Genomic DNA, 27,714 nt, shown 5'->3' with positions numbered 1-27,714 from the left:
TGGCTAGCCAATGCGCTCGATGAGCCAATCACAGCCATTTAGTGATGTCATTGGCTCATCGAGACCATGTGAGTATTATTTTTTTAATTTAATTTTTTTGTGGGGCACCCACGATAGGTCTTATTTTTGGGGGAGGCCTTATATTTCAAGTCTCCCCCGAAAACCCGATCTTACTATCGGGGTAGGACCTATTTTCGGGTAAACACGGTAGCAACCAGGGGGACCCTGGAGTGGGCAGGGCTGGGGCAGAACAAGTACCAGAGGGGCCCCGGAGTGGGCAGGGGTGGGGGCATCACTAGGTATCAGAGGGGCCCTGGTTGGGGAGGGGGCACCGCTAGCCACTGCAGGGGGTGATATATTGAGTTGAGCGACCTGAGCTGCATTTACAATTTAATTGGCTGCCACTTGAAATCTGTCATCGGTTTGCTGACAGATACACCTCCTTATTTCTGCAAGGCATTGTGGGGGATGCAGTAATTACACATTACATTGGGCAAGCAGCTGAATTGTGAGTGCAGCTCTGGGTGCAAAGGTGAGGATTGTGCGACCTGCAGGCGTTTCTCAGTTCCGCCATCTTACGTGTTGCTTTACAGGTGACTGGAGGAAAGGTAAAGAAGCCCGGAAAAAGGGGAAGGAAACCAGCCAAGATCGACCTGAAAGCCAAACTAGAACGGAGCCGGCAGAGCGCACGGGAGTGCCGAGCCCGAAAGAAACTACGTTACCAGTACCTGGAGGAGCTAGTGTCAAGCCGGGAACGGGCCATCTGCGCACTGAGGGAGGAGCTGGAGATGGTAAACTCCCTGAATGTTTTTGCCCCCCGACACCCCTCCATCATTCTCCTCGGCTGGGTAGCCGTACAGATCTAGTACTTGTAGCGGAGGGTTTACTGCAGTTGTATCCAGTGCAGCAATTACCAACCTTTTTAGCACTGGGCAGGGCCAGATTAAGGCTGGCCACAGTATAAAGCACTTAATTATGATTGGGTTCCACCATGCCTCTCCCCACCTCCGCCAGTCTAGTAAGGTTATGGCGCGTGCTGCTAATGACCGAGTCATTGCGAAAGTATCTCTAAATAGTACCTAGTTAGCAACTCTACACAGTGACTCTGATTACAGTGGCGTTAGTTGCAGTGATCACAGATGGAGTCATGTTGTTCTCTATATCCCTTTTCTTTATCCATGCCCAGACCATCACAATAACTTCTCCCAAGCACCATTTGTCTCTGCAGAATTTGGCATACAAATCCTTGGCTCCTTCTTCTTCCATCACCCTTTTTATATTTTCCACACATCAACACAATCTGTAGTGCCCCAGGTAGTTATTAGGCCCAATGATGCTTTTAGTGCCGCCCCCCCCCCCCTTCCCCAGTAAAATTTCCCCTATACTGCCCCCCTGGTAATAACTGTTTTCAGTTTCGATAATTTATAATGCCGTCTTTTCTTTTCCCATTGTTAACAAAGTTTCCTTTACTGCCCCCAATAGATAAAAAGGCCCAATAATTAATAATGCCGCCTTTTCTGCCCCCCTTAAGATTGTCCTTTTCTGCTACGTTAATACTGCCTTTTCTGCCCCCAATAGATAAAACCCCCAAAATGCCCCAATAATAATGCAGCTTTTTCTCATGCAATGCTCCCCCAAGCCACCCCAGACTTGCCCTTCTCCGGGGCCAGCACGGGTCATGTGACACATGCTTTTGCTGACCCAGGAAGACCCAGAAGAAAGAAGGATGGGAGGAGGTGCGGCTGTTTTTGTTTTTGGACGTACATTTTGACCAAAGTGCTTCTCATTGTATTGTTGAGAACCGGTGTTATGGAGTCTCCTCAGGCCACTGAAGAGCATGCAGCCGGAGATCCTCTCTGACCATGGGGGCCCATGGGACCTGCAGCTAGTGCTCCATCTGCACCATGGATAACCATATCCATGGATTTGCCATAAACTCGCGTTTAATGTGGATCTCACTGCAGATTTGACTTTGCAGTACGATATTTGGTATTTCTGCAACAGAACGAGGGGGCTGCTCTTAGAAGACTCATAACCTGCTCCGAATTCCATGAGTAAAGTTCCGGTACATATGGGAGGGGTTTTTACAATTTGCGGTGCAGACCACCTCACTAGTACATGGAAGTCAGTGATGGCGGTTGATCACATCTGCGTTCTCCCCCGTGGACTTGCATTGTCCGCTTCTTGTCAACTCTCAACCCCCTCACCTGTGTAATGATGGTGTTCTCTAACCAACTCTGAGTCTGAAGCCCCCCATCCCTCAGGGGTCAGCTGCTGCCAATGCTGAGTGGGACTCCCAGCAGCAGTATTCTGTGGTGCTAGATTACACATCTAAGAAGCCCAGCAGAGACAGCTGCCAGCTGGGTATAGCATCCATGCCCATCCAGGAATTGCAGGGAGGAACACGGCAGCCACGGTCGTGTCATTGTACAATATGCATGTGGTGCACTTGCTGGATGCAGATAAGATTTTGGTCAGCATCTGGAGCATTGTGGCACTCTTGGCAGATTGTCACTGTTGGAAATCGCCACCTCAGACTGATACTTTGTAACAACAACTCTCTTCAGTCTGAAATGGCTGATAACAGGGAACATTAGATTGTATTCACATGGACTATGACAGCAATACTCCTTCTTATTAACCTCGCTAATGGCTTCTAAACCTGCACATACATGTCTTTAAGGCTGTGGCTTAGTGACTACTGACCACCAGGTTCCTGCTCTAACCACCAGGAGAGAAGCCTCAGGTCCTGGGGGTTTAACCCCTTACATGACACAATAGCAAAGGCCTTTATGTCTCACAAGGCCACAGTGCTGGTCAAAACATTCTATATGGAGAAATAAAGGAGCCATCAGGTCTGGTGCAATTTTTTTCTAAGCACCGGTCTATGTTGCTCATGAAGTCTGTGTGTGGATCAAGGCCTCCATGTCAGTCATGTAAGTCAGCCTATTGGGCCTGTCTCCAGAAGAGTCTTAATTGTCTGATGTCACACGTTTTTAGTAGAATGCACTACATAAGTAATGCAGTGTACTATACCTGTGCTAAAACAATCACATCTTCAAGTGGCCTCGAGGGACTGACAGTATTGTCAAAAGTTCAAAAAAGAGTTTCATTTTAAAAAGTTTAATAACACCCCCCACCCCAATTTTTTTTTTTTTACACCTAATAGATATTATCACTTTTGTAACAACCCAGACAATAAAGATTTTATTTATCACACGTGGTGAGTGTAAAAAATAATTTTTTAAACTAATGCCAGAATTGCCATTTCTCCTCTAAAAAAAACAGAATAAAAAAAGCAATTCGTAGTCACATGTAGATTTTTATTGGAACCAGTTTGAGTTACAACTCTTCCCACAAACAAGCCCTCACAGAGCTCAGGTGCCAGAAAAATAAAAAACATTATGGATCTTAGAAAGCAGTGATGCAGATTGTTGTTTTTCTTTTAAAAATGGGTTTGGGTTTTTTTAATGCTAAAATAGTTTTAAAAGAATCCCTATAACCTTGGTATAACAGTAATCGTTGTGATCAGATAGTCATGTAATTTTTAATGAATGGTGACTATTATAAAAACAAAACTCCAAAACACGAGTTTTTTTTTTTCTATCTAGCTTTTTTTTTTTTTTTTAAATTACCTGTATACTTTTCCACTTTAACTTGGGCATCTATAAGGTTATAGAGGAAAACATCCCGCTGTAGTAAGGGTCACAAACGGAGCTCATGTAGCCAGCAGGAGTTGGGGAATCAGCTCAGGTTTATGGTAGCTACAAATTCTGACTCCCATCTACTGATACAAATAAAAAGGAGGAAGTAGGGATGTTGGTGGTTGTAGTTTGTGACGCCAGTCCGCAGCCAGCCAGAGTGAGGGGCAGCTGGGTAGTTGCAACACCACCTGGTCATACTACAAACTGAATTTTGGTTGTTATGGGTTTGTAGCCTCTTCTTCTGGAGGGCAGTGTAGCATGGTGCAGGTGTTCCCTAGCGAGCACGAGCTCTAGGAGTTGGGTAAAGGTGAAACAGGTAAAACTCACCTCTATTTGCAGTTCCAGATAAAGTACGGTCACATCCAAAGTAGTCCAATTTCCGTCCACAACTATCCGGAGTTTGGTAACTGGAGATACAACGCACTTTACTTAGAGCGGTATCTGGCACCTTCTCTCAGACGAGGGGATGGAGGTCTGTCTGTTCTTAAAGGGGTTGTCTCGCGAAAGCAAGTGGGGTTATACACTTCTGTATGGCCATATTAATGCACTTTGTAATATACATCTTGCATTAAATATGAGCCATACAGAAGTTATTCACTTACCTTCCCTGCGCTGGCGTCCTCGTCTCCATCTAACTTCAGCGTCTAATTGCCCGATTAGACACGCTTGCGCAGAAGGGTCTTCTGCCTTCGGGTCTGTCCGGCAGCAGCGGCGTTCTGGCTCCGCCCCCTTCTAAGCGTCATCGCGTAGCTTCGCCCTGTCACGTGTGCCGATCCCAGCCTCCTGATTGGCTGGAATCGGCACACGTGACGGGGCGGAGCTATGTGCTATGAGCCCCGAAATTAGACGGAGCCATGGGGACGCCAGCGCAGGGAAGGTAAGTGAATAACTTCTGTATGGCTCATATTTAATGCACGATGTATATTACAAAGTGCATTAATATGGCCATACAGAAGTGCTGAACCCCACTTGCTGCCGTGAGACAACCCCTTTAAACAATTTTCTTTAGATCATCTTCTTTCTTTCTGTAACTTTGCTTTAGTCTAATCATTCTCAAGCTTTTCTACACCCTTGCTTCTCACTGCACTAATAATATAGCACTACATATTGACTCCAGGTCCTCTCATGAGCATAGAGTTTAGGGGCTAGAGAGGAGTCTAGTCTGCCCACTAATTGAAACTTGTTGGTCCTCCAATCGCCAAACCCATTGTAAAACAAGCATAATTAAAATATGTACATTTGTTATGTAGTGACAACTCTGGGTCACTACACTAATTGAACACTATGTAGTCTGCAAGAGAGAAGGCGGAAACGGTTAAACGCCCCTGCTTTCTCAGGGTCCTCGGCTGTGACTAAGGACCAGACTTGCTCCTGTTTGGTTGCAGGAATAGGAGCTTTAATCTTGTGCCGAATTTTAGCTATCGGGATTAACCCTTTGCAATCCAATTGTGGATTCAGGGTTTCCTACAGGGCTTTCTCTTTCTGCCATTAAACAATGGCACATCTACTGGCTATAGCCAGTACTGTGGTATGTGACATGCTAGAGAGGCCCCCGACAACAGAGCGGCCAGTAAGAATACCCTGCCGGAAGTCTTCCGACATCGGAGCTGTACAGCCTTCAATCAGAATGTCTTCAGATGTCAGACAGTCCTGGGCTTTAACACTTTCCAATCCACTAAGCGCTGTAAATTTATGGCGTTGGAGTGTAATGGGGCGTCTGTAGGGCAGTGAGTGCCAGACATGGACGTCCTCTATTAGATCTGCCAGTCGTGTGATATTTAGCTATATCTGCTTGCATCATGTCGTACCCTCTAATAAACTGCGCCCCCTTCTGTGTTCTCCCCATCTAGTACAAGCAGTGGTGTAAAGCGATGGATCAAGGTAAAATTCCATCTGAAATCCGAGCTCTTCTCACCGGAGAGGAACTGAGCAAATCTAATCCAAACTCCAGCAAACAGCAAAGACCCGTAAAGAGCGACCCCGCGGAGAAATGAGCGTGTGAGTAGCCGCTTATCTGTGCAGCATGCGCTAACAGTAACTGTATGGTGTATTGTGGGGCAGGATTGGCTAACCCCTTAACATTAAAGGCATGTATGTACAACCTCCAGCGGCAGAGTTTGCATGAAGCAAGCCTGGATGCCAAGCCTACTGCATACACGGTGAGTGCTAATGATGTCGCAGCGGGAGCATGCTCCTTCTGTGAACCTTTTTACATGCCATGATGCGCACTGATTGCAGCATGTAAGGGGTCAAGAGCGAGGATCGAAGTTCTCCTCAATCCCTGCTGTTGCAGTCACAGCCAGCTCTCGCTACAGGATAGTGCAGGCTCCTTTCTAAGCCCACACCATCCACAGGACGTAAGTTTACGTCCTACTGCGTTTAGTTCCCCACCACCACCTCCCCCAGCCAGGATGTAAACTTGCATCCTGTGGCGTTAAAGGGGTTTTCTAGGGGCAAAAAAAGTCTTCAAAGCTGCTCAGCCTGCTGTAGAATGAAAGAAGCCATACTTGCCTTGCCCGATCCACCGCTGGCCTTCACTATATGCACAATGATCTAGGAACAACGCCATCAACAGTGGATACACAAAACCGACCTCACGGGCCAAAGTGAGCTGGGAAATTACCACAGCAGTGTGATGACACCAGGTAGTGAAGACCCGCAGGGTCCGGCTTACAATCAGGGGAGTCCAGAAAACAAAAACACAGCAAAAATAATGTTGGCAGGCTGGCAGGAAAAAAAAGCCAGTAAAACCACTAAAGTATCTGGTTCACTATGCAAACTTAGTGAATTGTGACCATAAATCTAATTCTATCCATGTTTTTTTATATATTTTTGTAGGAGCAGCACGTAGTTTTTTTAAATTAAGTTGGACACGTGTCTGAGGAGTTGGCTACGTGGAGCAACGGAGGTCTTGCAGCCATTACTGGCCCCACTTGAACCTGAGCCCCCTGATCGGACAGGAATGGAAGTCACATCAGTCCATTGTTCCTCGATCACCTCCTTGTTCGTAGTTGAGGAGAGACAGAAGCGCCTCCCTTGTAGGCGCTGGGACCAATACTTGGTGTTCTGCTTTTAATGGTCTGAAAAAGCGGCAGCTTCCTAATTGTTCAGTGTCGCTCCAGTGCACAGCTCAGCGTTACCTAGGTTCCTTTATGAGGAGTTTTTGGGCTGATAGAAACATGCAAACAAGTGGTATATTTGCTGTGAGTGGAGCTTCAGCGTTTGTTGTCAGGCCAGCCACCTGTAGCTTTACATCTCCGCTCCATCGCAGCCGGACCAAATTGGATTCTTCTCGTAAGCCTTTATTTCATCTCCAGGTTTTCCATGCGTAGCCTTCTATTTAGTTGACTGGTTGATGAGTTTTGCACCTCAGTGACAACCAATCTCAGTATCATCAGAATATACCATATTCCATCACCTGAGCAACCCGAGGGGTCGTATTGCGCTGCATGTTATTCCGCTGATGGCAGTGCATCTCTCCATTTGTTTGCTCGCGCAGATAAAATGGAATTACACAGAACTGAATTCTACTTAAAGAGACATTACAGCTAAATGGGATCTCTGGAGAAAGAAAACTGCAATAAAACAATGAAAACCTTGTGGTTTCCTGTTCATTATCTAAACTGGTATTCTGATAATCTGGCACGTCCAGGGTTTGTTGGAAATGTTTGTGGGGCATTTTGCACTCTATATTCCTCCTCCTGACATCAGTTGGGTAAAATTCGACAACTCGTTGTTCCCTGTGGTTCTGTCGCATTTCTCACAATGGTAAACACATAAGACATCATGTAACTTTGTGACGCTAATGCGTTTACTGACCCCTTTATTAGAGCTCCCAGCCCTTTCACGATTGGCACTTCCCTGTATGGACATTCTCCCCATGACCCTGGAGTACAGCATAAAATCACAATACAAATTTTCTGTGGACCAGTTTTAATGTGAATCCACATTAGATGGGAAAATCCAGCGATCTGGGTGACTTCTAACGATGCCTGGTCATCTCAGACCGCTGCAATATCTCTATTATGGTATGCAATGTAGGATAGTGTTTCCGCTCACTGGAGAGCAGTGGTGTCATCAACAGAGTGTAACCCGGCCGCTCACTAGAGAGCGGCAGTGTCATCCACAGAGTGCGACGAGTCCGCTCACTTAAAGAGCGGTGGTGACATCAATGCAAATGCAGTTTATCCCGACACTAGCGAGCAGCGCTGACACCACTGAGGATGCCGCCTATCCATTCGCTAGAGAGCAGTGGTGACATTACTGAGAAGGTCGCCTATCCCTTTACTAGAGAGCAGCGGTGAAATCCCAGAGATCACACACCATCATCTCACGCAATTACCAATCTGTTATGTTCTGTGTAAACCTGAAGCTCGTGAAGGGATTACAGAGTGTTTCCAGAATACAAGATTGCCACCTCTGTCTTCCGTCCAGCAGCTGCCTTGTTGCCGGGATGCAGTACAACTGCTGGCCAATGATTAAACTGATATGTCATTAAAAGGAAAATGAAGAGGACGTGGCTCTTATAATCTAAATCAGTCGCGTGCGGTGGAAATATCCCTGCATTACAAATCAGTGTCTTGCCATCCGTTTATCTCAATGTACAATCAATGGACTGCATTCTGTGATGTCACCGCTGATCTCTAGTGATGAATAGGGTGCTTTCTCAGCGATGTCACCCCTGCTCCCTAGTAAATGGATTGACTGCATTCTTAGTGATGTTACTGCTGATCTCTAATGATGCATAGTGGCATTGTCAGTGATGTCACCGCTGATCTTTAGTTAAGGGACGGGTGGCATTTGTAGTGATGTCATCACTGCGCTCTGTTAGGCAGTCTTATGTTTCCATTTCTCTTAAGGGGATAGCTGGTGTTCTTATGAATGTAATCTTGGCATGAAATGTTTAGGGTTAGTGAAATTAAACTCCCCAACTCTGAGGCCTCCGGAGGGCGCTCTGCTGTTCTAAATGAGACAAAATTCTGACAATGGCCACTTCAGACAATGTGTCTGCCATGTATGAAAATAGTGTTAGTAAAAAGTAGCCGATAGATGGCACTGTTAGTTGACCACGTCTACCGAAACCGCTCTGAATAACAGCGTTCGTCCACATGCTGTATCGATAAAAGTGGACTAACTGCGTTCTGCAGTGGCAAACTGGTTTGCAACTGAGCAGCGTCCTTGATAATCTTGGGGGGTCTTACTGAACACTTGTAGCTTAATAGCTACAGCGCCACCTTTTGGCGACCTTTTAAATTTTTTTTTTTGTAGAAATGCTGATCGCATCGTCTGAAGTAGCTGTTGTCCAAATTCCGTCTCACTGGAAGCAGCAGTGCGCCCTCCGAAGTTGGGGAGTTTGCTTTTGTGATCAAAGTACTAACGCCCACTTGTCCATGAGTGACTGAGTTACATGCTCTGCCCCTGATCACAGGACGGTGATATCATCAAAGGTACTATTCCATAGCAACTGAAGCTGCAAGGGTTTGTAGGGGATGCATAACTCACTCACTATGAGCTCCGGATGAAGGACCTGTGATGATGTCACCATCGTGTAATTAGGGGTGGAGCATAAAACTCACTCTAGATGATCACATAACGGTGATGTCATCAAAGGTCCTTTATCCCAAGTGAGTGCGTTACATGCTCTGCCCCAGATCACATGGCGGTGACTTCATTCAAGGTCCTGTAAGCATATGGCTGCTGTCCGCTAGGTGTTTTTAGTATTCTATAGGCCACGGGGTTTGTAAGGGATGTAATACTAATGAACACCTACAGCAGATGTGTGCTTACAGGACCTGTGATGACATTACCATCATGTGATCGGTCACTTGTGTGGGAAGAGTCCAGGGTCACAAGAGCATGGGGGTTATCAGTGTGCTCAGGACTTTGCTGTGCTGCTTTCATCCCTGTTGTATGAAGAATGTATGTAGCAAAGCTGTATGTGATGTACACGTAGCAGTGCTGTGTGTCACGTAAATATAGCATAGCTGTGTGGTGTATTGTGCCACCAGAAACACTGGAACTATATAATTTCCTAATAACTACTAGTATAGAGCTATTGTTAGGCCTCATGTCAACGGAGAAAATCAGGCCCGCTACGGATTCTCCATGGAGAATCCGTAGCGGGTCCCTCCTGCCCCGCGGACATGAGCGCTGAAAATAAGAATAAACTTACCCACAGCGGACCGGGCAGGTCTTCTCTTCTTCACGGCCGGATCTTCTTTCTTCGGCCGGCGATGTACTCGGCATTCCGGCAGCGCGCCAGCCACATCCGCCGGGCCAAAGAAAGAAGATCTGGACGTAAAGAAGAGAAGACCTGCCCGGTCCGCTGCGGGTAAGTTATTCTTATTTTAGGTCTCCCGCAGATCCGGACGGCTTCCATAGGCTTCAATAGAAGCCTGCGGGAGCCCAGCACGAAAATGGAGCATGTCAAGGTTTTTTTCATGCTCCATTTTTAAAATTCACTTTTATTGACCATCCGTGGGTATTTATCTACCCGCGGGTGGTCAATGCATTCCTATGGGGTGCGGATCCGCGTGCGGGTGATCCGCTGTGGATTTAAAATCATATTTTGCCCATGGACATGAGGCCTTAAAGTGTCCCCCAACTATCCATAACAACTTGCCGCTCAGGATACTGGGAAAGATGAGTTCAATGTTTAAATCTCCCCTTCCTTCCCTCACATTCCTGATATGCATTCTCCCTCAGGAAATCTTTGATCATGATGGTAATAAACTTAAGGCAGGGACAGGTAGATGTTAATTCACCCCCTGCCAGTGGGGGTCCACACCTTGGATATTTCTCATAGGCTTTGCGACTGCTAGTATCTGTATCGAAAAATTTAATATCGGAGATTAAGGGTCACGCGGAGGCCCCAGCTAAACGTCAGGTACATTTCCAGAACCGAGATGACAATGCAGACCTGGCAGTTACTCCTGCCTCTGTAACAACCCCAGAATTGCCTATAGGCGTATCCGATCATCTGTCCCCTAGCATGCTTAGTATCTATGGATAGGTAAATTTCTGATATTAAACACGACGGCCATATCTTCCCCATTGAAGCGCCTCCTGGGGAAATATGGCTGAAATATTAAATCGTTGTTTCCTACAGATCTTCCCTGCATATACTCAATCCGCCTTGATGACATCAGAAAAAGGCCGTAGGGGTGTGGTTCTGCAGAGAATTAAAACTAAGTGGGCTCCCTATCCAAATTGTCAGAATATTAGAGATACGCCCAGCTTAAGGACTTTCCCATTGTATTCAGGAACTCCACCAATCAGAACGTTGGGACAGAAAACCCAAATCTGTTATCTTTCATTTATTTTCTCCATTTTACTTTAAAATACTGTCTTGTTCTGTATGCTTGCATACCCTTATACTCCCGTGTAACAACCTTTTTTGTATATCCTTATCATATATATTATATACATTCACACACACTGCACTCCTAGTTTTTTTTAGAATAAATCTGCAATTTATTAGTCAGCCTTTTCCATTTTAAAACGAACCATAAACTGCGAAGGTTGTGTTCATAATTCACAGTCTTGGTCCATTAGAACAGAGCAGGGGGTGATCTGAGCTTTCAGTCTGCATCCGTGCAGAAACCTTGGAAAGCTGGATACAGATCCACCTGTATTCTAACGACTTCACGTTTGCAATCCTGCTAGAGTGATCGATCAAGGCTCTGCCATGATAAGCGGTCATAGCGGCAAGAATGCTTGGGATAGTCGATCTGCAGCAAATTGGTGATAGAGGCAGGATTGGTTGGGGTCCCCCCTTTCACTAACCTGTACTCTATTGAACTGTCAGCCCCTATGAGCAGGTTCACAGCGGTGTCTCCGATGATCCCCTAACCGACGCACGTGTAATGACAGAGCCTAATGGTAAGTCTACTATCATGGGTTCGTCTGTTGTCATGCCCCCCATGGCCGCTGAGCGCTGTAGATCCGAACAAGTACGAAATATTTAAGAATTATTTGGTAAGACAATATTTAGCGGATAGTAAAGACCAACCTTCCCACATTGCGCCATTTGGGCTCCAGTCGATTCTCTAAAGGTAAAAATAGGCCTGTGCTCTTGATTCCCAGTGAAAAGCCCAGCCGCCACCAAATGGTCCTTCATCAGTGTTAAACTATCTTGCACCAGAGAGGTTCCTCTAACCCTCTTCAAATACTACGGCAGAGAAACAAGTTCTAAGAGTGTGCAATATATATTAGGTTGCCTGTCTGCGGCCAAGGCAGACTATCGCTAGCGATATTCCGCTGTGATGGAGCCTATCTAATAGATAGACTCACCCCGGAAAATCGCAGCATGCCGTGTAGAATGGCTATGATTCTCTGCTCGTGGATGTCGGGATGCAATTTCTATCATTTCTATGGAAAGCGTTCACTGTGTTAACCGCAGCCAGATTATCGCCGCGGATAACGCAGTGACATATCGCCCGTGGACAGGCAGCCTTAGTAGCAGAGGGCGACGGGGGGGAACCTTCTGTCTCTATTCCTCCAATTATCGGCAGGTCAGGGGTCTCGGAGGGTCCTGCTTGCCAATTTGAGCACAACTCCACTCCAATGTGCACCGATACAGAAACTAGACATCAGTCCATAAAAACTTGACTTGGTGCGGCGTCACACGAGCATATGCGTGTTTGCACGCGCATCAACGGGGCATTTTGCAGAATAATGTATTTTTTTGCGTGCACATCAATGTATTTTACTGTACTTTTTCTGCACGTGAGGGGATGTTCCCATGAGGAAAAAAACCTCACTAATTAGTCTTACGAGTTCTTTTTATTGCACAGTTACACTGTATAACGTGTCTCCTAGTGTATCATGTGCACATTTGCACACCCCCCATTGACTACTATGGAGACTTTTCCTGCGCAGGAAAATAGAGCAGGCTGCGTTTTTTGTACGGCTGAAATGCGCAGGAAAATATGCGCAAATGAACAAACCCATTGAAATCAATGGGTTCTATTCACTGTGTATTGCATGCGCAAATACACCAGTGTGAATTCGGCCCTAAAACTACGGAAGTCTTGTGCGCTGGAGGGGTTACACATCAGTTTAGGACTTGTAACATCCGGTCAGGATTGGGGCCATGTAGGAGAGTTTCCAGCATTGCGTTACAGATGTAATTAGCAAGAGATTTGGGACTTATATTTTGTGTTTCAATTTCTCACCTTTTCATGATCTCCGCTTGCTGTTAGTGATTGTGAACATTTCTGCTTATATCTAGGGGCTGAAAATCTATTTTACCTCAAGACTTCTCACAGATGAGGGATGTTCCTGGGACAAGAAGTCCTGCTGGTGTTGTGTAGAACATCCTACTGCAGCTTAGGACCCGTGCGTAGAGCTCAACGACTTTTGGCCGCCACTGTATACACCAAGACTAGATCTGTTCCTGTTCACTCACAGCAAGCAGAGATCTTGAAAACAGTAACAAAACCTTAAAGTACATGAAAAGGATTTTTCATGATTCTACGATTAACAGGATATACGGTGCTTGGTCTTGGGTTTGAATCCCCATTGCTGTCTTTAACTGCTTTTGTCTTCTTTTTTACAGCATACGTAGCACTCACTAAGCGCTATGTAGAGAACGGAGGAAGAGGAACTGCTGTTTCTTGTATAAGACCCAGCAATCACATGATCGCCGATAATTCCAGGCTGCAGAGTCGTAGCAAACCCTTGACCAGCTGTGACAGCGACTAATGTCACCATAGGGAGTGGTTTTCCCCGTAACTCAGGCTCCAATGGATTTCCCCGTTACAGTTGAAAACTGTGAAATAAAAAAAACCCACTGTGAATGTCCCCCAGAGGTCTTTTCTGATGTAATTGGAGGCGTAGATATATAAAATTATTAGAAAAATAAGTTTAAAAAAAATTACAGAATAAAATAAACAGAAAAAAATAAAATGACCCACCACCGACGCCAAGATCAATCACTGCCATATCCATCCTGTAACCAGACTATGCAAATTATGTACCAAATTGTCTGATGCAAAATCACTAACCCGTCTGTACTGTATTCTGATGTAAATATAATACCGGTAATTTAAGAAATACACAACTCTAATTTTTTTTCATTTTTTGTACACATTACGCCTAACAAAACAGAAAGCCAGAAAAAAAATCCATTAAAAAATAGCCATATGTGTCACCAAAAAATAAATACAAGAAAAAAATGATAATTTTCGCAGGGTAGGAAAATAATAGGGCCATAAAATCACCACATGGGTAAAAATCACTAAAAAACCTGGTCTTTCACCCCCAAAGCATTCTGGTCTTTAATGTGTTGCCCCACCAAAAGGGGTCATCTCATGTCCATAAGATGGGGGCTAATTTCCCAATAGGTGAGGTCTCAGGAAGGCCATCTGCGGCATCGAGGATTGTAAGCAGTCCCTGGGGGTCACTCTATGTATCTCTATCTCCGTGACTCCATAGAAATGAATGGAACGGCAGAGTACTTGTGTTACTGCGGCTTCCATCATCCAGGAACGTGAAGGACACCTGCTCTCCGGAGAGGGGGCGACAACTCCTTAAAAAGAGGCTTTCTCTATCTAGAAAGTAATCATATTTTTTCTATATGCAGTCAGTACTTGACCAGTAATAAAGAGGCTGCAAGGATGATCTAGTGATATACTATTACATGCTACCGTATCTGCATTGGAGGCTCTGTTCAAAGAGTGCGAGGAGATGGATGGACCTAATTATAGTCAACAGTATTCCTCTGGCAGCACTCGAGTATGATACGTTCCGGGTCAGAATGAGTAGAAATAGCTTTATGGGCAGGGAATGGATTAAAATAATTTTAAAAAGCTAGACTCGCCTGTCCATCCCCCAGTCCTGCACAGGAGCCCTAGTCTCTGCGGCTCCAGTCATGGAAGAAGCTGCAGCTGTCATGTGCTGCCCATTGTCCATGTGACTGCTAAAGCGAATGATTGCATTCAGCTTCAGCTTTTGCATACAGCAGCAGCTTTTTCCACAACCAAAGTAGCGGAAATCTGGGTTGCAGGGGAAAAGATCTGACCAGTAAGCAGTGCTTATGTATTTTTGTTTTGTTTCATTATACCCCTGCCCCCCAAAAGGGAAAATAAATGTACTTTTACTGTTGGAAAACCTCTTTATTTCTGTTCTTCCACCTAAACTTATTGTCCAATCTGAAAAAAAAATACAGAAAGATTTTTTCAAAAGCATTAAAAAATAAACGAAAAACTCATTGATGACAACTGTAACAGAATCATTCTGCGGCCTGGATTATTTTATTAGAATTTAGCCCTTTTGTAAACAAGTGATGATCTCACCAAACAACAAAGACAAAAGGAACGGGGGTGGGGGGTGTATGTAAACTCCATGACGGCGCCACTCGCTGTCACTCTTGTCCAAAAACTAGACTGACAACTATGACGGTAGGTTGTTTACAACGTCGGATTCATTTTTTGGGGGCTCCTAAGCAGATGGGGTACTAAAGATAAAAAAGAAATCCACAATATTAGGGTTTATTTAGACGACCGTATATCGGCTCGGTTTTCACGCCGAGCCGATATACAGTGTCCTTGTCTGCAGGGGGGAGGGTGGGGGGGTTGGAAGAGCCAGGAGCAGGAACTGACCTCCCGCCCCTTCCCTCGCCACTATTTGCAATGGGAGGGGCGGGGCTAAGCTCCGGGACTTAGCCCCGCCCCATCTCACCCCCTCCTATTGCAAAATAGTGGCAAGGGGCGGAGAAGGAGCGGGAGCTCAGTTCCTGCTCCTGGCTCTTCCATCCCCTTCCCCTGCAGACAAGTACACCGTATATCGGCTCGGCGTGAAAACCGAGCCGATATACGGTCGTCTAAATAAGCCCTCACTGTGACAACAACTGAAACTTGACTGCAATGCCACACTAGAATACTGACCAGACTGAGCAGTGGAAACGTGACAGGTTTGGAAAAGTTTGGGGAATTCTTTTTCTCAAAACTCAGATATGTTTTATTTACAGAACCAAAAGCTTTTATTTTTCTTTTTACGTTTTTTTTTTTCTGCTTCAATGACAAAATAAATATAGCTTCACTTTACTGTATTTTTATGCAAAATATAGCCGGCCAAGTCTTTGAGGATCAAGTGAAGATTGTCACCCCTGAATTAAACTAGTAAAAATTAACCTCATATCCCTAACCCTAATGTCACTAAAAATATTGGCAGGGAACATATACAGGGTTATTACAACTGTTAAGCCCCCATAACTCCCATTTAATGACACTCAAATTTGATATCAATGGAAACAGAAACTCAAAAAGTTTCATTTAGCAAAACTGTTAGGGTTACATCGTTTTGATAAATGAGGCCCAAAAAGTTGTATTCTGCCGTAGTCGTCGCTGGGGGATATGAGAAAAAATGGCTGCCAACGAAGACAGGAGAGCGTTTTGTGATCTTGATTCTCACGTCTGTTATTATTATGTGCAACTTCATTTTCAAGGGACCTTCTTCTTGTCCTACACATCTCCTGAACCTTACGCTTTGTGATTTAAGTCTACATGCCCCCTTACCACCACCATATATAATCTACGACGACACATTCCAGAAGTCTTTGCATTAGTCAATCACATTACGCATGTATGGCAGAAACGTGACTATAGGCTCCATGTGTGTCCAGTGACAAAGGGGGTCACACTGAACACTTCTGATATGGAAAACATTTTTGATGCTGTACAGCAAAACCTTTTGATTTCTGTTCCCATTGATATCACGTGTATGTACTTGAGTGTCATTAATCGGGAGTTCTGAGGGTTTTACATTGGTAAGATCAGCTGTAGCAACCCTCTATTTCATTTGTGTGAAGTAAAATTTATGTCCTAGTGGACATGATCTTCACTTGATCCATCTTCAAATCCAGTGTCGCTCTTAAAGAGGATCTGCCGAGAGGCTCCTATTCTGAAACCCTGGGCAATGTATTGACATCTTGTTTGGTACAGGAAAGGTTAAAAGGTTGTGTCCATAATTGTACAATCACACAAATGTATTCGGAGGGTTGGAATCGATGGGCCAAGCCAGTTTTTTCTCCTTAGCTTCCCGGTCAAATGAATCATAAACAGATTCTTTGACTGCAGTTTTGCCTGGGATGGGCATTTCACAGATGCCAACATAGTTCCTCTTTGCCATGCGGGAGCTGGTGGTGATGGTATAAGCATTGCTCCGGTAACACTTCATGGATGACATACAAAAGGTCTCCTTCATGCCCCGTCGGAAGTTGGCATTGTATACAGAGTACAGTGTTGGCTTGGCAGCCGAGGAACCAAAGGAGAGCCAGGAGACTGCCAAGTAGGCAAGGCAGCACTGGCGCTGGTCGCTCTCATCCGGATGCCACAACTGCACCACATAGAAGGGCAACCATGACACCAGAAATATTGTATTTAACATCAAGAACATTTTGATGGTTTTGACTTTGGTCCTGGGCACGATGTTCATAGTGCGTCTGACACTCAGCCTGTCATTGCCAATGCGCCAAATATATTTCACTACTTTTTGGTAAAAGAGGAGGATGAGAGCAGAGGGCACAAGGAAGCCCACCAGAAGATGGGCCACACCATACACTGCCCCATCCCAGGATGGAGGAGGGAAGAAGTTGCAGTGCCCGTCTGCAACATCGTAAAAAAAGAACGCTGGAGAAACAAAGGCAGCGTCGAATAGCCACGATGCCACAATCATCCTTTTGGCTTTTTCCCTAGAGACCTTGAAGCTCAGAGGATACAAAATAGTGTAGAAACGGTCAAGGCAGATGGACAGAAGCACATAAATCTGAACTCCAGGTGTCAAGTAGTGAAAATAACGCGCCAATTTGCACATCGCGCTGCCTAAAGCCCAACGGCCAGAGGTGATTTGTAAGAGTGTGAAAGGGGCACTGCCAAGGCTAAGCAGCAAATCCGCACATGCCAGAGAAACCACAAAGTAATTAGTCGTTGACTGAGTCCGACGGCTTCGATGAATGACAAGACAAACCAAAGCATTACCGAACACTGAGAGGATCCATATAAACCCAAAGACTAAGCCAGCTACTGCAATCTCCCCAGGAAACAGAAGTTGGACTAGGCTGGTATTGTTCCTCTGCCCCGCGGGGCCATCTTTGTAGAGTCCTGGGATCCACGATTCTCCCGCAGGCATTGGGCAGGTGGTCAGACTGTCATTTGGCATCGGGAAGATGACGGTTGGCAGGATGAGACGAGGCCTCTGTGCATCCATTCCATGGGCAAACACCATCTTTGGCAGCAGCTGTAGGGTCCTGAGAAAGTTCAGAAGGTGGAAGGAGAAAAAAATTTCAAAGATGACACCAAGATGGAAAGCAGAAGAATTAGAATACGATAACGGAGAGATAAAGATGAGATGGATTGAACGTGTCAATGGGGCATTACTGGGGGGTGAAGTAGAGAGAAGGTGACATTATGGGTGGAGGGGACAATGACGAAGATGAAGACATCAAAAGGAAACATGAGAAACGTGGTGTAAGACCATTAGAGCAACGTGTGAAAATAACATACATGTCGAAAGGTTTGATGTCAAGGGTACGGAAAAAGAAAAAGAAAAAAATAATTGGAAGAGGAAATGACAGAAGGGTTTATGATTTTGAGGTTCAGAAGGAAACAGGAGAAGAAAGTTGGAAACAGAAGGCTTTAGGAGCACTTCCGTCTAATAATTGTAACAAGCAATATGTGGCTATATGTCATTAAAGTAAAACACCATAGTGATAAAGTTGCCTTTACTCATCAAGTTTATTATTGACTTCTTAAAGGGACTGTCCTACCGCAAAACTATTGATGGCAGTAGAGGCCATCAATAGTAGATCAACAAGTGTCTGCCGCCCAGGAACCAATCCCCTCCGGATCAGCAGCTCACTAGCCCAGTGTGCATGTGCACTGAACTGATTTCTGCAAGAAGCACACAGCTCCGTTCCCACTGTAGTGGCCAGTCTTGGCATTACAGGAATGGTCTTACTGAAGTGAATAGCCTGTAATACCAAGCCTTGGCACTGCAGTAGAAACAGAGCTGTTGCTTCCTTCAGAAATCAACTCAGAGCATAAGCACACTAGCCAAGTGAACAATTAATCAACATGGGTCCCGGGTGGTAGAACCCCGCTCATCTATTATGGATGGCCTATCCTAAGGATAAGCCATAAATAGTTTACGCTTGGACAACCCCTTTAAGACTATCCCCCAGTAATACCCCACCACCATCACTCAAGGTTTCCATGCGTGGTGCTGCTACATTTTTTGCTCTAGGAAACACTGTATATGCACTTGCTCTCAGTGGAAGGAAACAGATACATTTTACTAGCACTGCTAAATTGTAGCATTTTATTGATAACTCATTAGGAGAGCTTTAGGGCCAATGCCCACGGCTAGATTTCTGCCGCGAAATCCGCGGCGTTGCACCGCAGCTATTAGGTTCGATTGAACCTAATAGCTCAATGTTCACACTGCGGAATTAAACCACGGCATGTCCTATATGCAGCGGGAATACCCACGGCCGGCTTTCTATTGTAGTCAATGGAAGCCGGCCGTCACGCTATACTTCCGCTGTAACGTGAATACGCTTCCCTGCCCACCAATGGCCACGTCATATGACACTGCCAACGTGTCACATGGCACTGCTGGTGCGTCATGCGGGACTTTGCACAGCGGATCCGGGAGGTGAGTATGGGGTCTTTGGGGGGGCGCCGTGAAGGACTCCGCTGCAGTATTCCGCTTGCGTAACCCGTCACGGCTGTGGGCATGAGCCCTTAAACTAGAAAAATATGGGAAGGGAAGTGCAAGGCCAGGTAAAAATATACAGCTAATTAACACATTTGAGAACCTTGCTATTAGAAGTGGAAAGAAAGAACAGAGACAAAAAATTCAGAAGGATAGTAGAGGAGCAAGAGACACTGATCACAAATAGGGATGACCGAGTATATTCGCTAAAGGCAATTGCTCGAGCGAGCATTGCCTTTAGCGAGTATCTCCCCCGCTCGAGACTGAAGGTTCGGGTGCCGGCGCGGGGGAGCGGTGAGTAGCGGCTGTCAGCAGGAGGGGGTGGGGGAAAGAGAGATCTCCCCTCCGTTCCGCCCCGCTCTCCCCCGCAGCTCCGTGCCCGCTCCCGGCACCCGAACCTTCAGTCTCGAGCGGGGGAGATACTCGCTAAAGGCAATGCTCGCTCGAGCAATTCCCTTTAGCGAGAATACTCGCTCATCTCTAATCACAAACTGAATTGCTTTTACACAAATGCACAGAGCGTGGGAAACAAACAAGGACAATTGTAGCTCCTAACACACGAAGAAAAATATGATGTCATAGGCATCACGGAAACATAGTGGAATGATACACGATTGGAATACAAGGCTTAAAGGGTACAACTTATTTATAAGAAACAGAACTAAAAAAGTGGGAGAAGGTGTTGTATTGTATGCTAGGAAAACATTCATCTCTACAGAGATTCAAGCTTCAGAGCATGGTAGTTCTGTAGAAACTGTTTGGGTAAGAATTAAAGATGAGCGAACCTACTCGTTTCGAGTAATTACTCGATCGAGCGCCGCGATTTTCGAGTACTTCCGTACTCGGGTGAAAAGATCCGGGGGGCAGGGGGAGGCGGGGCGGGGGGTAGCAGCGGGGAACAGGGGGGAGCTCTCTCTCTCTCCCTCCCCCCCAATCCCCGCTGCAACCCCCGACTCACCCACAGCGCTCCCTGAATCTTTTCGCCCGAGTACGGAAGTACTCGAAAATCGCGGCGCTCGGGCGAAAAAGGGGCGTGTCCGAGTATGCTCGCTCATCTCTAGTAAGAATACAAGGAGAGAACAACAGAAAGGACACCATTATAGGCATTTACTATAGGCCACCTGGACAAGCAAAAGATATTGATGAACTCTTTCTACAACAGTTGGCCAAGCTCTCAAAAAGCATGACAGTGATTATGGGAGATTTTAACTATCCCGACATTTGTTGTGAATCTCTCTCAGGTAAAAGTAATGGATTCAACAAATTCTTATCCGCTCTTGCTGACAACTTTATCTTCCAAAACGTAGGAGAGAAAACAAGGGTATCTGCTATCTTGGACCTAATTCTTACCAACAGGGAGGGAATGGTTGAGGAAGTAATGGTGGCTGGGACCTTAGGAGGCAGTGATCATGCTATCCTTGAATTTTGCATAAGAAGGGGAGGAAGACCTGAAAAAACGCAGACCTCAAGGTTGGATTTCAGAACGGCAGATTTTAATGGACTCAGAAAGAGGATAGGAAGAATCCAAAGGCTGGATGTTCTTAAGAACAGATATGTCCAAGAAGGTTGGGAAATATTGCGAAATGAGATTCTCAAAGCACAATCAAAAACAATACCTAAAAGAAGGAAGAATGTGAAGCATTTAAAGAGACCAGGATGGATGAACACAAAACTTGCACACATGCTAAAAAGGAAGAAAAATATGTTTATCAAATGGAGAGATGGAAGAATATCTAAAGAATATAATGCGGTCTGCAGAAACTGTATGGCAAGTGTCAGAAAAGCTAAAGCTAATAATGAATTGAGGCTTGCAACAGAGGAGAAAAGCAATAAAATAGGATTTGTCAAAAGAAAACAAAAAAGTCAAAGATGCTATTGGATGCTTACAGGATGAAAATGGTGAATTGGTTAAGAATGATCTTGAGATGGCTGAACTTTTAAATTCCTATTTTGTATCTGTTTTCTCTCAGAAAGTAGATGGAACATCAACTGATCTTCCCTGTGCTATTGGGGGAATAAAAGAATGCAGGCTATTTATAAGCCGAGAGATGGTGAGGGAACATTTAGCTAACTTACATGAATTCAAGTCTCAAGATCCGGATGAATTACATCCTAGAATACTAAAGGAAGCAGCGGAGGTAATTGCTGAACCACTTGCCATAATCTTTGAAAATTGCTGGAGAACAGGAGAAGTTCCAGAAGATTGGAAAAGAGTAAATGTTGTCCCTATCTTCAAAAAAGGGAAGAAGGTGGATCCAGGAAACCACAGGCCTGTGAGCCTGACTTCTATACCATGAAAGATCTTTGAACAAATTATTAAACAGCATGTATGTAAGTACTTGGATAAAAATGGAGTAATTAATCAGAGCCAGCATGGGTTTGTAACAAACAAGTCATGCCAGACGAATCTAATTTCCTTCTATGACAGAATCACAAAATGGGTGATGCAGTGGATATAGTATATCTTGACTTTAGTAAAGCATTTGACAAAGTATCTCATACTATACTTATTGAAAAAAGGACCAAATATGGGATTGACAAGGCAACTGTTAGGTGGATTCACAACTGGCTGAGTGATCGTACTCAAAAGAGTGGTCATAAATGGCTGCACACCCAAGTGGAAGAATGTATCAAGTGGGGTACCACAAGGCTCTGTTCTAGGCCAAGTGTTGTTCAACATTTTTATAAATGATCTGGAGGAGGGATTTGATGGGAAACTGACCAAATTTGCAGATGACACAAAGCTAGGAAGGATAGCTAACATTAGGGAACAGAGAGTGTATTCAAAAAGATCAAGAAAAGCTTGAGCAGTGGGCGGTGACTAACATAATGATATTTAACAAGGAGAGATGCAAAGTTCTACATCTGGGCAAATAAAATGAAAAAAAGCACATACAGAATTGGGAGGAATTGGGCTAACCTGCAGCACATGTGAAAAAGACTTGGGTATACTAAATAGATCATAGACTGAACATGAACCAACAATGTGATGCAGCAGCCAAAAAGCCAAACACAATACTGGGATGTATTAAAAGAAGCATAGAGTCTAGATCACGTGAGGTAATTTTCCCCCTCTACTCTTCCTTAGTCAGACCTCATCTGGAATATTGTGTCCAGATCTGGGCACCCCACTAAAAAAGACAGACATACTGGAGCAAGTTCAGAGAAGAGTTACCAAGATGGTGAGCGGTCTGCAAATCATGTCCTATGAGGAACAGTTAAAGAATCTGGGAATGTTTAGGTTGCAAAAAACAAGGCTGAGAGGAGACTTAATAGCGGTCTACAAATATCTGAAGGGTTGTCACAGTATAGAGGGATCAGCCCTATTCTCATGTGCACAAGTAAGGACCAGAAGCAATGGGATTGAAACTGAAAGGGAGGAGACATAAATTAGATATTAGAAAAAACTTTCTGACAGTGAGGGTGATCAATGAGTGGAACAGGTTAACATGGGAGGTGGTGAGCTCTCCTTCAATGGAAGTGTTCAAACAAAGGCTGGACAAACATCTGTCTGGGATGATTTAGTAAATCCTGCACTGAGCAGGGGGTTGGACCCGATGACCCTGGATGTGCCTTCCAAGTCTACCATTCTATAATTCTATGGTTCTACGACATCATCAACATCATCTCAGCTTACTGTCCGCAAATGACAACATTTTTGTTTACATCCAGAGATCGAAAAACATGCGGTTGAGTGTTTCTCCCTGCTGAAGATCTGTTACAATTGTATTCAGTGTAAGACTGCCAGTCCACGGTCGTTTTTGCATTGAGTTCCCCGCGGCAATAATCCGGCAGCAGGGAACGCATTGCATGCTTTCCATAGTGTTGCTATGGAAAGCGCAGCCCCCCTGTCTATGAGCGGAGAATCATAGCGATTCTCCACTTGCGGGTGGCAAATCGCAGCATGTTATGAATTGCCACTGTGAGCCTATCTGTCAGATAGGCTCACCGCGGAGATCCGTCTGCTGGCTCCTGCTCGCGGGCGGCGGCTGCGATATCCTGCGGTGGAGACAGGCAGACTTAAAAAATTCTCTGTCAGTAGCTGTTCTATAATGAATCGCTGGACATCTATGAAAACATCGGTTTGGAGGGCAAAACTATGAAACGGAGACTCTCTTGCTTCACAGCATAATGCGAGCCAATTCATTGGAAACATCGATAATGCTCAGTTAGTTGCAAAAGACAACTCGGGCATCAAAGAATGCATCGGCCTGATGCTATCAGAAGCCGACACCAACATGCAAATGATAGAACTGAAAGAATCCATACGAAACAATCGCATAGAGAGGGCGATCTGTAAAGTGTCTGAGACTCGCTCGACTAGATGGATAAATATAGTGTTAATTACATTTCAGATTTGTCCTTTAGCAGGAGTGAAATCCATGGCGAATCAGCAGCAAAATTCCTTTAAGGTACTGCGGTTTTTGCTGAGGAATTTGCAGAGATCCACAGCCTTGGGGTTCGTTCATGTAAAAGACCGTCGGTCCCATTGAATGGTGCTCACGTTGCGCCCTGTAAATAGACCCAAAGGCTCAAGTCCAGGATTTTTAGCTCACAGAGGTTTAACCTAAGTCATATACACAAGCATATATAATCGTGGTGTGCTCTATCTTTTCGTGTTCCTCGGAATGCATTGCCCATTCATTTCAATGGGACCTTTAATACATTGTATGGCTCGCATGCTGTGTAATGTGCATGCAAGTAAGATGCGAGGTTTCCCATTGAAATAAATGGTAAACACATCCGATCCTCTATTGCAGGTCATACTCCAATTTCACAGAAGCGATGCAAGGTGTTTTTAGCTGAAAATTGCCTCGCATCCGCGGGTAAAACTCAGGCTGCAGAGGGTGATATACAAATGATGAGAGATGAAGTGTGACTGGATGAATGGTCTTGTCACCTGAGGACCTAAAATTGGTTCCCCGCTGGGCCTATAAAAGGCTATCAAGAGTCTCCTTATGTGTAGTGACCTCTTCTTCCGCTTCTGTAGAGCTTCTTGACCACTAGATGCCTCTACGACGCAGAGAAGAGATTTCACCCAGTTACCAGAGTCTGAGAGGGACGCATTATTGGGATGGGAGAAGCTGGATGGTCGTATCGATGAACTGTCCCCCATTGGGACGTTCTGACCAGACTGTTAGGGGGTGTTGGGACCAGTGGATGTGTGAGGGCACACAAGGTGACCGGGCTCAGGATGCCCTCTACAGACCACCAGTAGAGAGGAGTGTCTGATCGTCCGACAAATGTCCAGCAGCTCCAACTGTTTCATTGTCCGCCATCTAGAGACAGGGGGTGCCATCGTTACACCCCTGTGTCTGTTGGAACCATTTCCAGGTGCTTGGCTTGAGGACATTTCGTCTCGCGGCCCCATTTACATGTACGACCTCTGACATCCACTGTCGCCTCCATTTGCAGTGATGTCGTGAGTGCTGAAACTAGACGCTATGGAGGGGAACCAGGTTGTCTTCACCGACAAATCCAGGTTAACTTTGGGCGCTGACGACGGCCGTGTTCGTGTTTGGGTGTCTCACCTCGGGGTGAGCGCCTCAATCCTGGCTTTGCTGTGGAGCGGAACACTGCCCCCTGCTGGTGTGATAGTCTGGGGGGGGGCCATCGCATAAAACAGTCGGTCCTCCCTAGTAGTGGTACGAGGGACAATGACTACTCAGCAAAATATTCAGGACATCCTGCAGCCACATGTGTTGCTCCATGGCGGCTTCCAGCAGGATAATGCTTGTCCGCACACACAAGGGGGTCACAGGAAGCCCCCATAACATTGTCACACTTCCGTGGCTGCCCGGTCGCCAGATTTATCACCAATAGAACATGTATGGGATCATCTGGGACGCCAACTTCCACAGTCTACAAGTTTGTACGATCTGGAGGCTCGGTTACAAATGTGGAGCGATATGCTGCAGGATACCATACAGAACTTGTATGTCTCCATGCCTATCCATATCACATCTTGTATCTAAGCTTGAAGAGGTACAACAGAGTACTAGAGCCTCCATGCCCGCCTGTATCACATCTTGCATTCAAGCTAAAGGCGGTACAGCAGGGTAATAGAGCTTCCATACCTGCCTGTATCACATCTTGTATCCAAGCTAGAGGTGGTAACAACAGGGTACTAGAGCCTCCACGCCCGCTTGTATCACATCTTGTATTCAAGCTTGAGACGGTACAACAGAGTACTAGAGCCTCCATGCCCGCCCGTATCACATCTTGCATCCAAACTAGAAGCGGTACAACAGGGTACAAAAGCCTCCATGCCCACCCGTATCACATCTTGCATCCAAGCTAGAGGCGGTACAACAGGGTAAAAAAGCCTCCATGCTCGCCCGTATCACATCTTGCATCCAAGCTAGAGGTGGTACAACAGGGTACAAAAGCCTCCATGCTCGCCCGTATCACACCTATTATCCAAGCTAGAGGCGGTACAACAGGGTACTAGAGCCTCCCTGCCCAAACGTATCACATCTCCTATCCAAGCTAGAGGCGGTACAATAGGGTACTAGAGCCTGTGTATATGTATGTATACACACACACACACACACATACACTCTTTTTCTAGACAAGGGATTTTACTGATATTGAGTGAATTTTGTATATATGGATATTCAGCTTTTGGATGTAAATAAGAATGCCCACATTCACTGACAGCAAGCAGAAATCTTGATAGTAGCAAAGAAAAGTCTTTATTAGAAAGTTCCAAAACTTTTCATTATACGAAATAATTAAGCTTTGGTTACATAAAACCATTTTAAGGATCATTAAAACGCTTGAATAGATAACTTGCTCATCGGTGGGGGGCCCAGCAATATTGATTACTGGGGTCTGCAGCATCCCCAAATGAAAGGAGCTGCAGTTCAACATGTACACTGCCACTCGATTTATTTGTATGGAACCGCGGAAGACAGCCAATGACAAGGATCCCCGCTCTCCAGAAGGAATGTATAGATAATAGTGCAGATAATAAAGTGATAGAACTTTTCAGCACTAGATATAAAAGGAACAACAGAGGAACATTTACTTACCGGAGAATTCTAGGTTTTAGGTAAAAACACCAAAAGCCTTCAGTACTAAAATAGGATCCGAATCATGGAATAATCCACTTTCCGCCAACATCCTCCCGATGTGGGTGCAGGAGACGTTACGATGATATACGAGCGGCACCCATGACGTCCAAGTTACCGTGGGGCAGACATTACACTAACATTTATTCCTGTCCCCGAAGATGACACATCTATCCCCCAAGTATCATTTATTCCTTCTCCCCCTATATTACACATCTGTCCCCCTGTATCATCTATTCCTGTCATCCCCATTATACACATCTGTCCCCCTGTATCATCTATTCCTGTCATCCCCATTATACACATCTGTCCCCCTGTATCATCTATTCCTGTCATCCCCATTATACTCATCTGTCTCCCTGTATCATGTATTCCTGCCCCTCTATATTCCTACATCTGTCCCCCTGTATCATCTATTCCTGTCATCCCCATTATACTCATCTGTCCCCTTGTATCATGCATTCCTGCCCCCCTATATTACACATCTGTCCCCCTCTATCATCTATTCCTGTCATCCCCATTGTACACATCTGTCCCCCTGTATCAATTCCTGCCACCCTATATTACAAATGTGTCCCCCTGTATCATCTATTTCTGCCACCCTATATTACACATCAGTCCACCTGTATCATCTATTCCTGCTCCCCTTATATTACACATCTGTCTCCCTGTATCATCTATTCATGTCATCCCCATTATACACATCTGCCCCCCTGTATGATCTATTCCTGCCACTCTATATTACACATATGTCCCCCAATATATCTATTCCTGCCCCCCCTCTATATTACACATCTCTGCCCCCCCATATCATCTATTCCTGCCCTCATATATTACACATCTGTGTCCCCCTATATCATCTATTCCTGCCCTCCCTATATTGCACATCTGCCCCCCTCCCCCCTGCATATCTGCCCCTGTATCCCCCGCCAGTCGCGTCCTCCTCTTCCTTCTCCCGCACACAGGATAACCGGCTGGGGCTCGCTATGATCGCCGGAGACCAGTAGAAGGGGAGGGGCAGTAAACCCCAATAAGGCCCTCCCGTCCATAGAAACATGCAGGTGATGGCCGGCGCAGACCCCCGTGTAGCCTACCTGCTGCAGCTGCGATGTCACTCAGCATCCTCCAGCCGGGGAAGAGAAGGGGCTGACCCAGGCTGCGGCCCCTGGCCCCCTCATGGCTGAACCATACTGGACGCATATTTAGGATTTCAGCCGCAGTTC

General features: G+C 45.5%; 3 protein-coding genes across 7 annotated transcripts in view; 1 reads left to right on the top strand and 2 right to left on the bottom strand.

The window, feature by feature from the left end:
• Positions 1–14,937, top strand: part of CREBL2 (cAMP responsive element binding protein like 2) — a 15,527-nt gene extending 590 nt beyond the window's left edge. The window contains exons 2-5 of one of the 4 annotated variants that reach the window (XR_010790262.1): positions 594–791; positions 5,555–5,702; positions 12,937–13,152; positions 13,264–14,937. Coding sequence is in view for 3 of the 4 variants with exons in the window: in XM_066591007.1 (XP_066447104.1) it covers positions 594–791; positions 5,555–5,698 (342 nt within the window). In the remaining variant the exon portion in view is untranslated. The other 3 variants (XM_066591007.1, XM_066591008.1, XM_066591006.1) reach the window with 3 other exon arrangements.
• The window catches only part of DUSP16 (dual specificity phosphatase 16), a 38,612-nt gene extending 20,851 nt beyond the window's left edge, over positions 1–17,761 (bottom strand). Inside the window, exon 1 of the mRNA XM_066591000.1 lies at positions 17,684–17,761. The gene's annotated coding sequence lies outside the window, so the exon portion shown is untranslated. The remainder of the gene's footprint in view (positions 1–17,683) is intronic.
• On the bottom strand, positions 14,921–27,714 carry GPR19 (G protein-coupled receptor 19). Of its 2 annotated transcripts, none has more exons than XM_066591003.1 (2): positions 27,586–27,714; positions 14,921–17,952 (listed from the first exon to the last, which is right to left on the bottom strand). In XM_066591003.1, the coding sequence occupies exon 2, from the start codon at positions 17,928–17,930 to the stop codon at positions 16,683–16,685; it is 1,248 nt and encodes a 415-aa protein (XP_066447100.1). In that variant the 5' UTR covers positions 17,931–17,952; positions 27,586–27,714; the 3' UTR covers positions 14,921–16,682. The 2 variants fall into 2 exon arrangements, with proteins under 2 accessions (XP_066447100.1, XP_066447101.1); XM_066591004.1 differs by lacking the exon at positions 27,586–27,714 and adding an exon at positions 26,453–27,183.

This window comes from Eleutherodactylus coqui, chromosome 2, assembly GCF_035609145.1.
Source record: "Eleutherodactylus coqui strain aEleCoq1 chromosome 2, aEleCoq1.hap1, whole genome shotgun sequence".
Lineage (NCBI taxonomy): Eukaryota > Metazoa > Chordata > Amphibia > Anura > Eleutherodactylidae > Eleutherodactylus > Eleutherodactylus coqui.
Note: the sequence above shows the minus strand (reverse complement) of the source record. Positions and strands in the feature narration are given on the sequence as shown.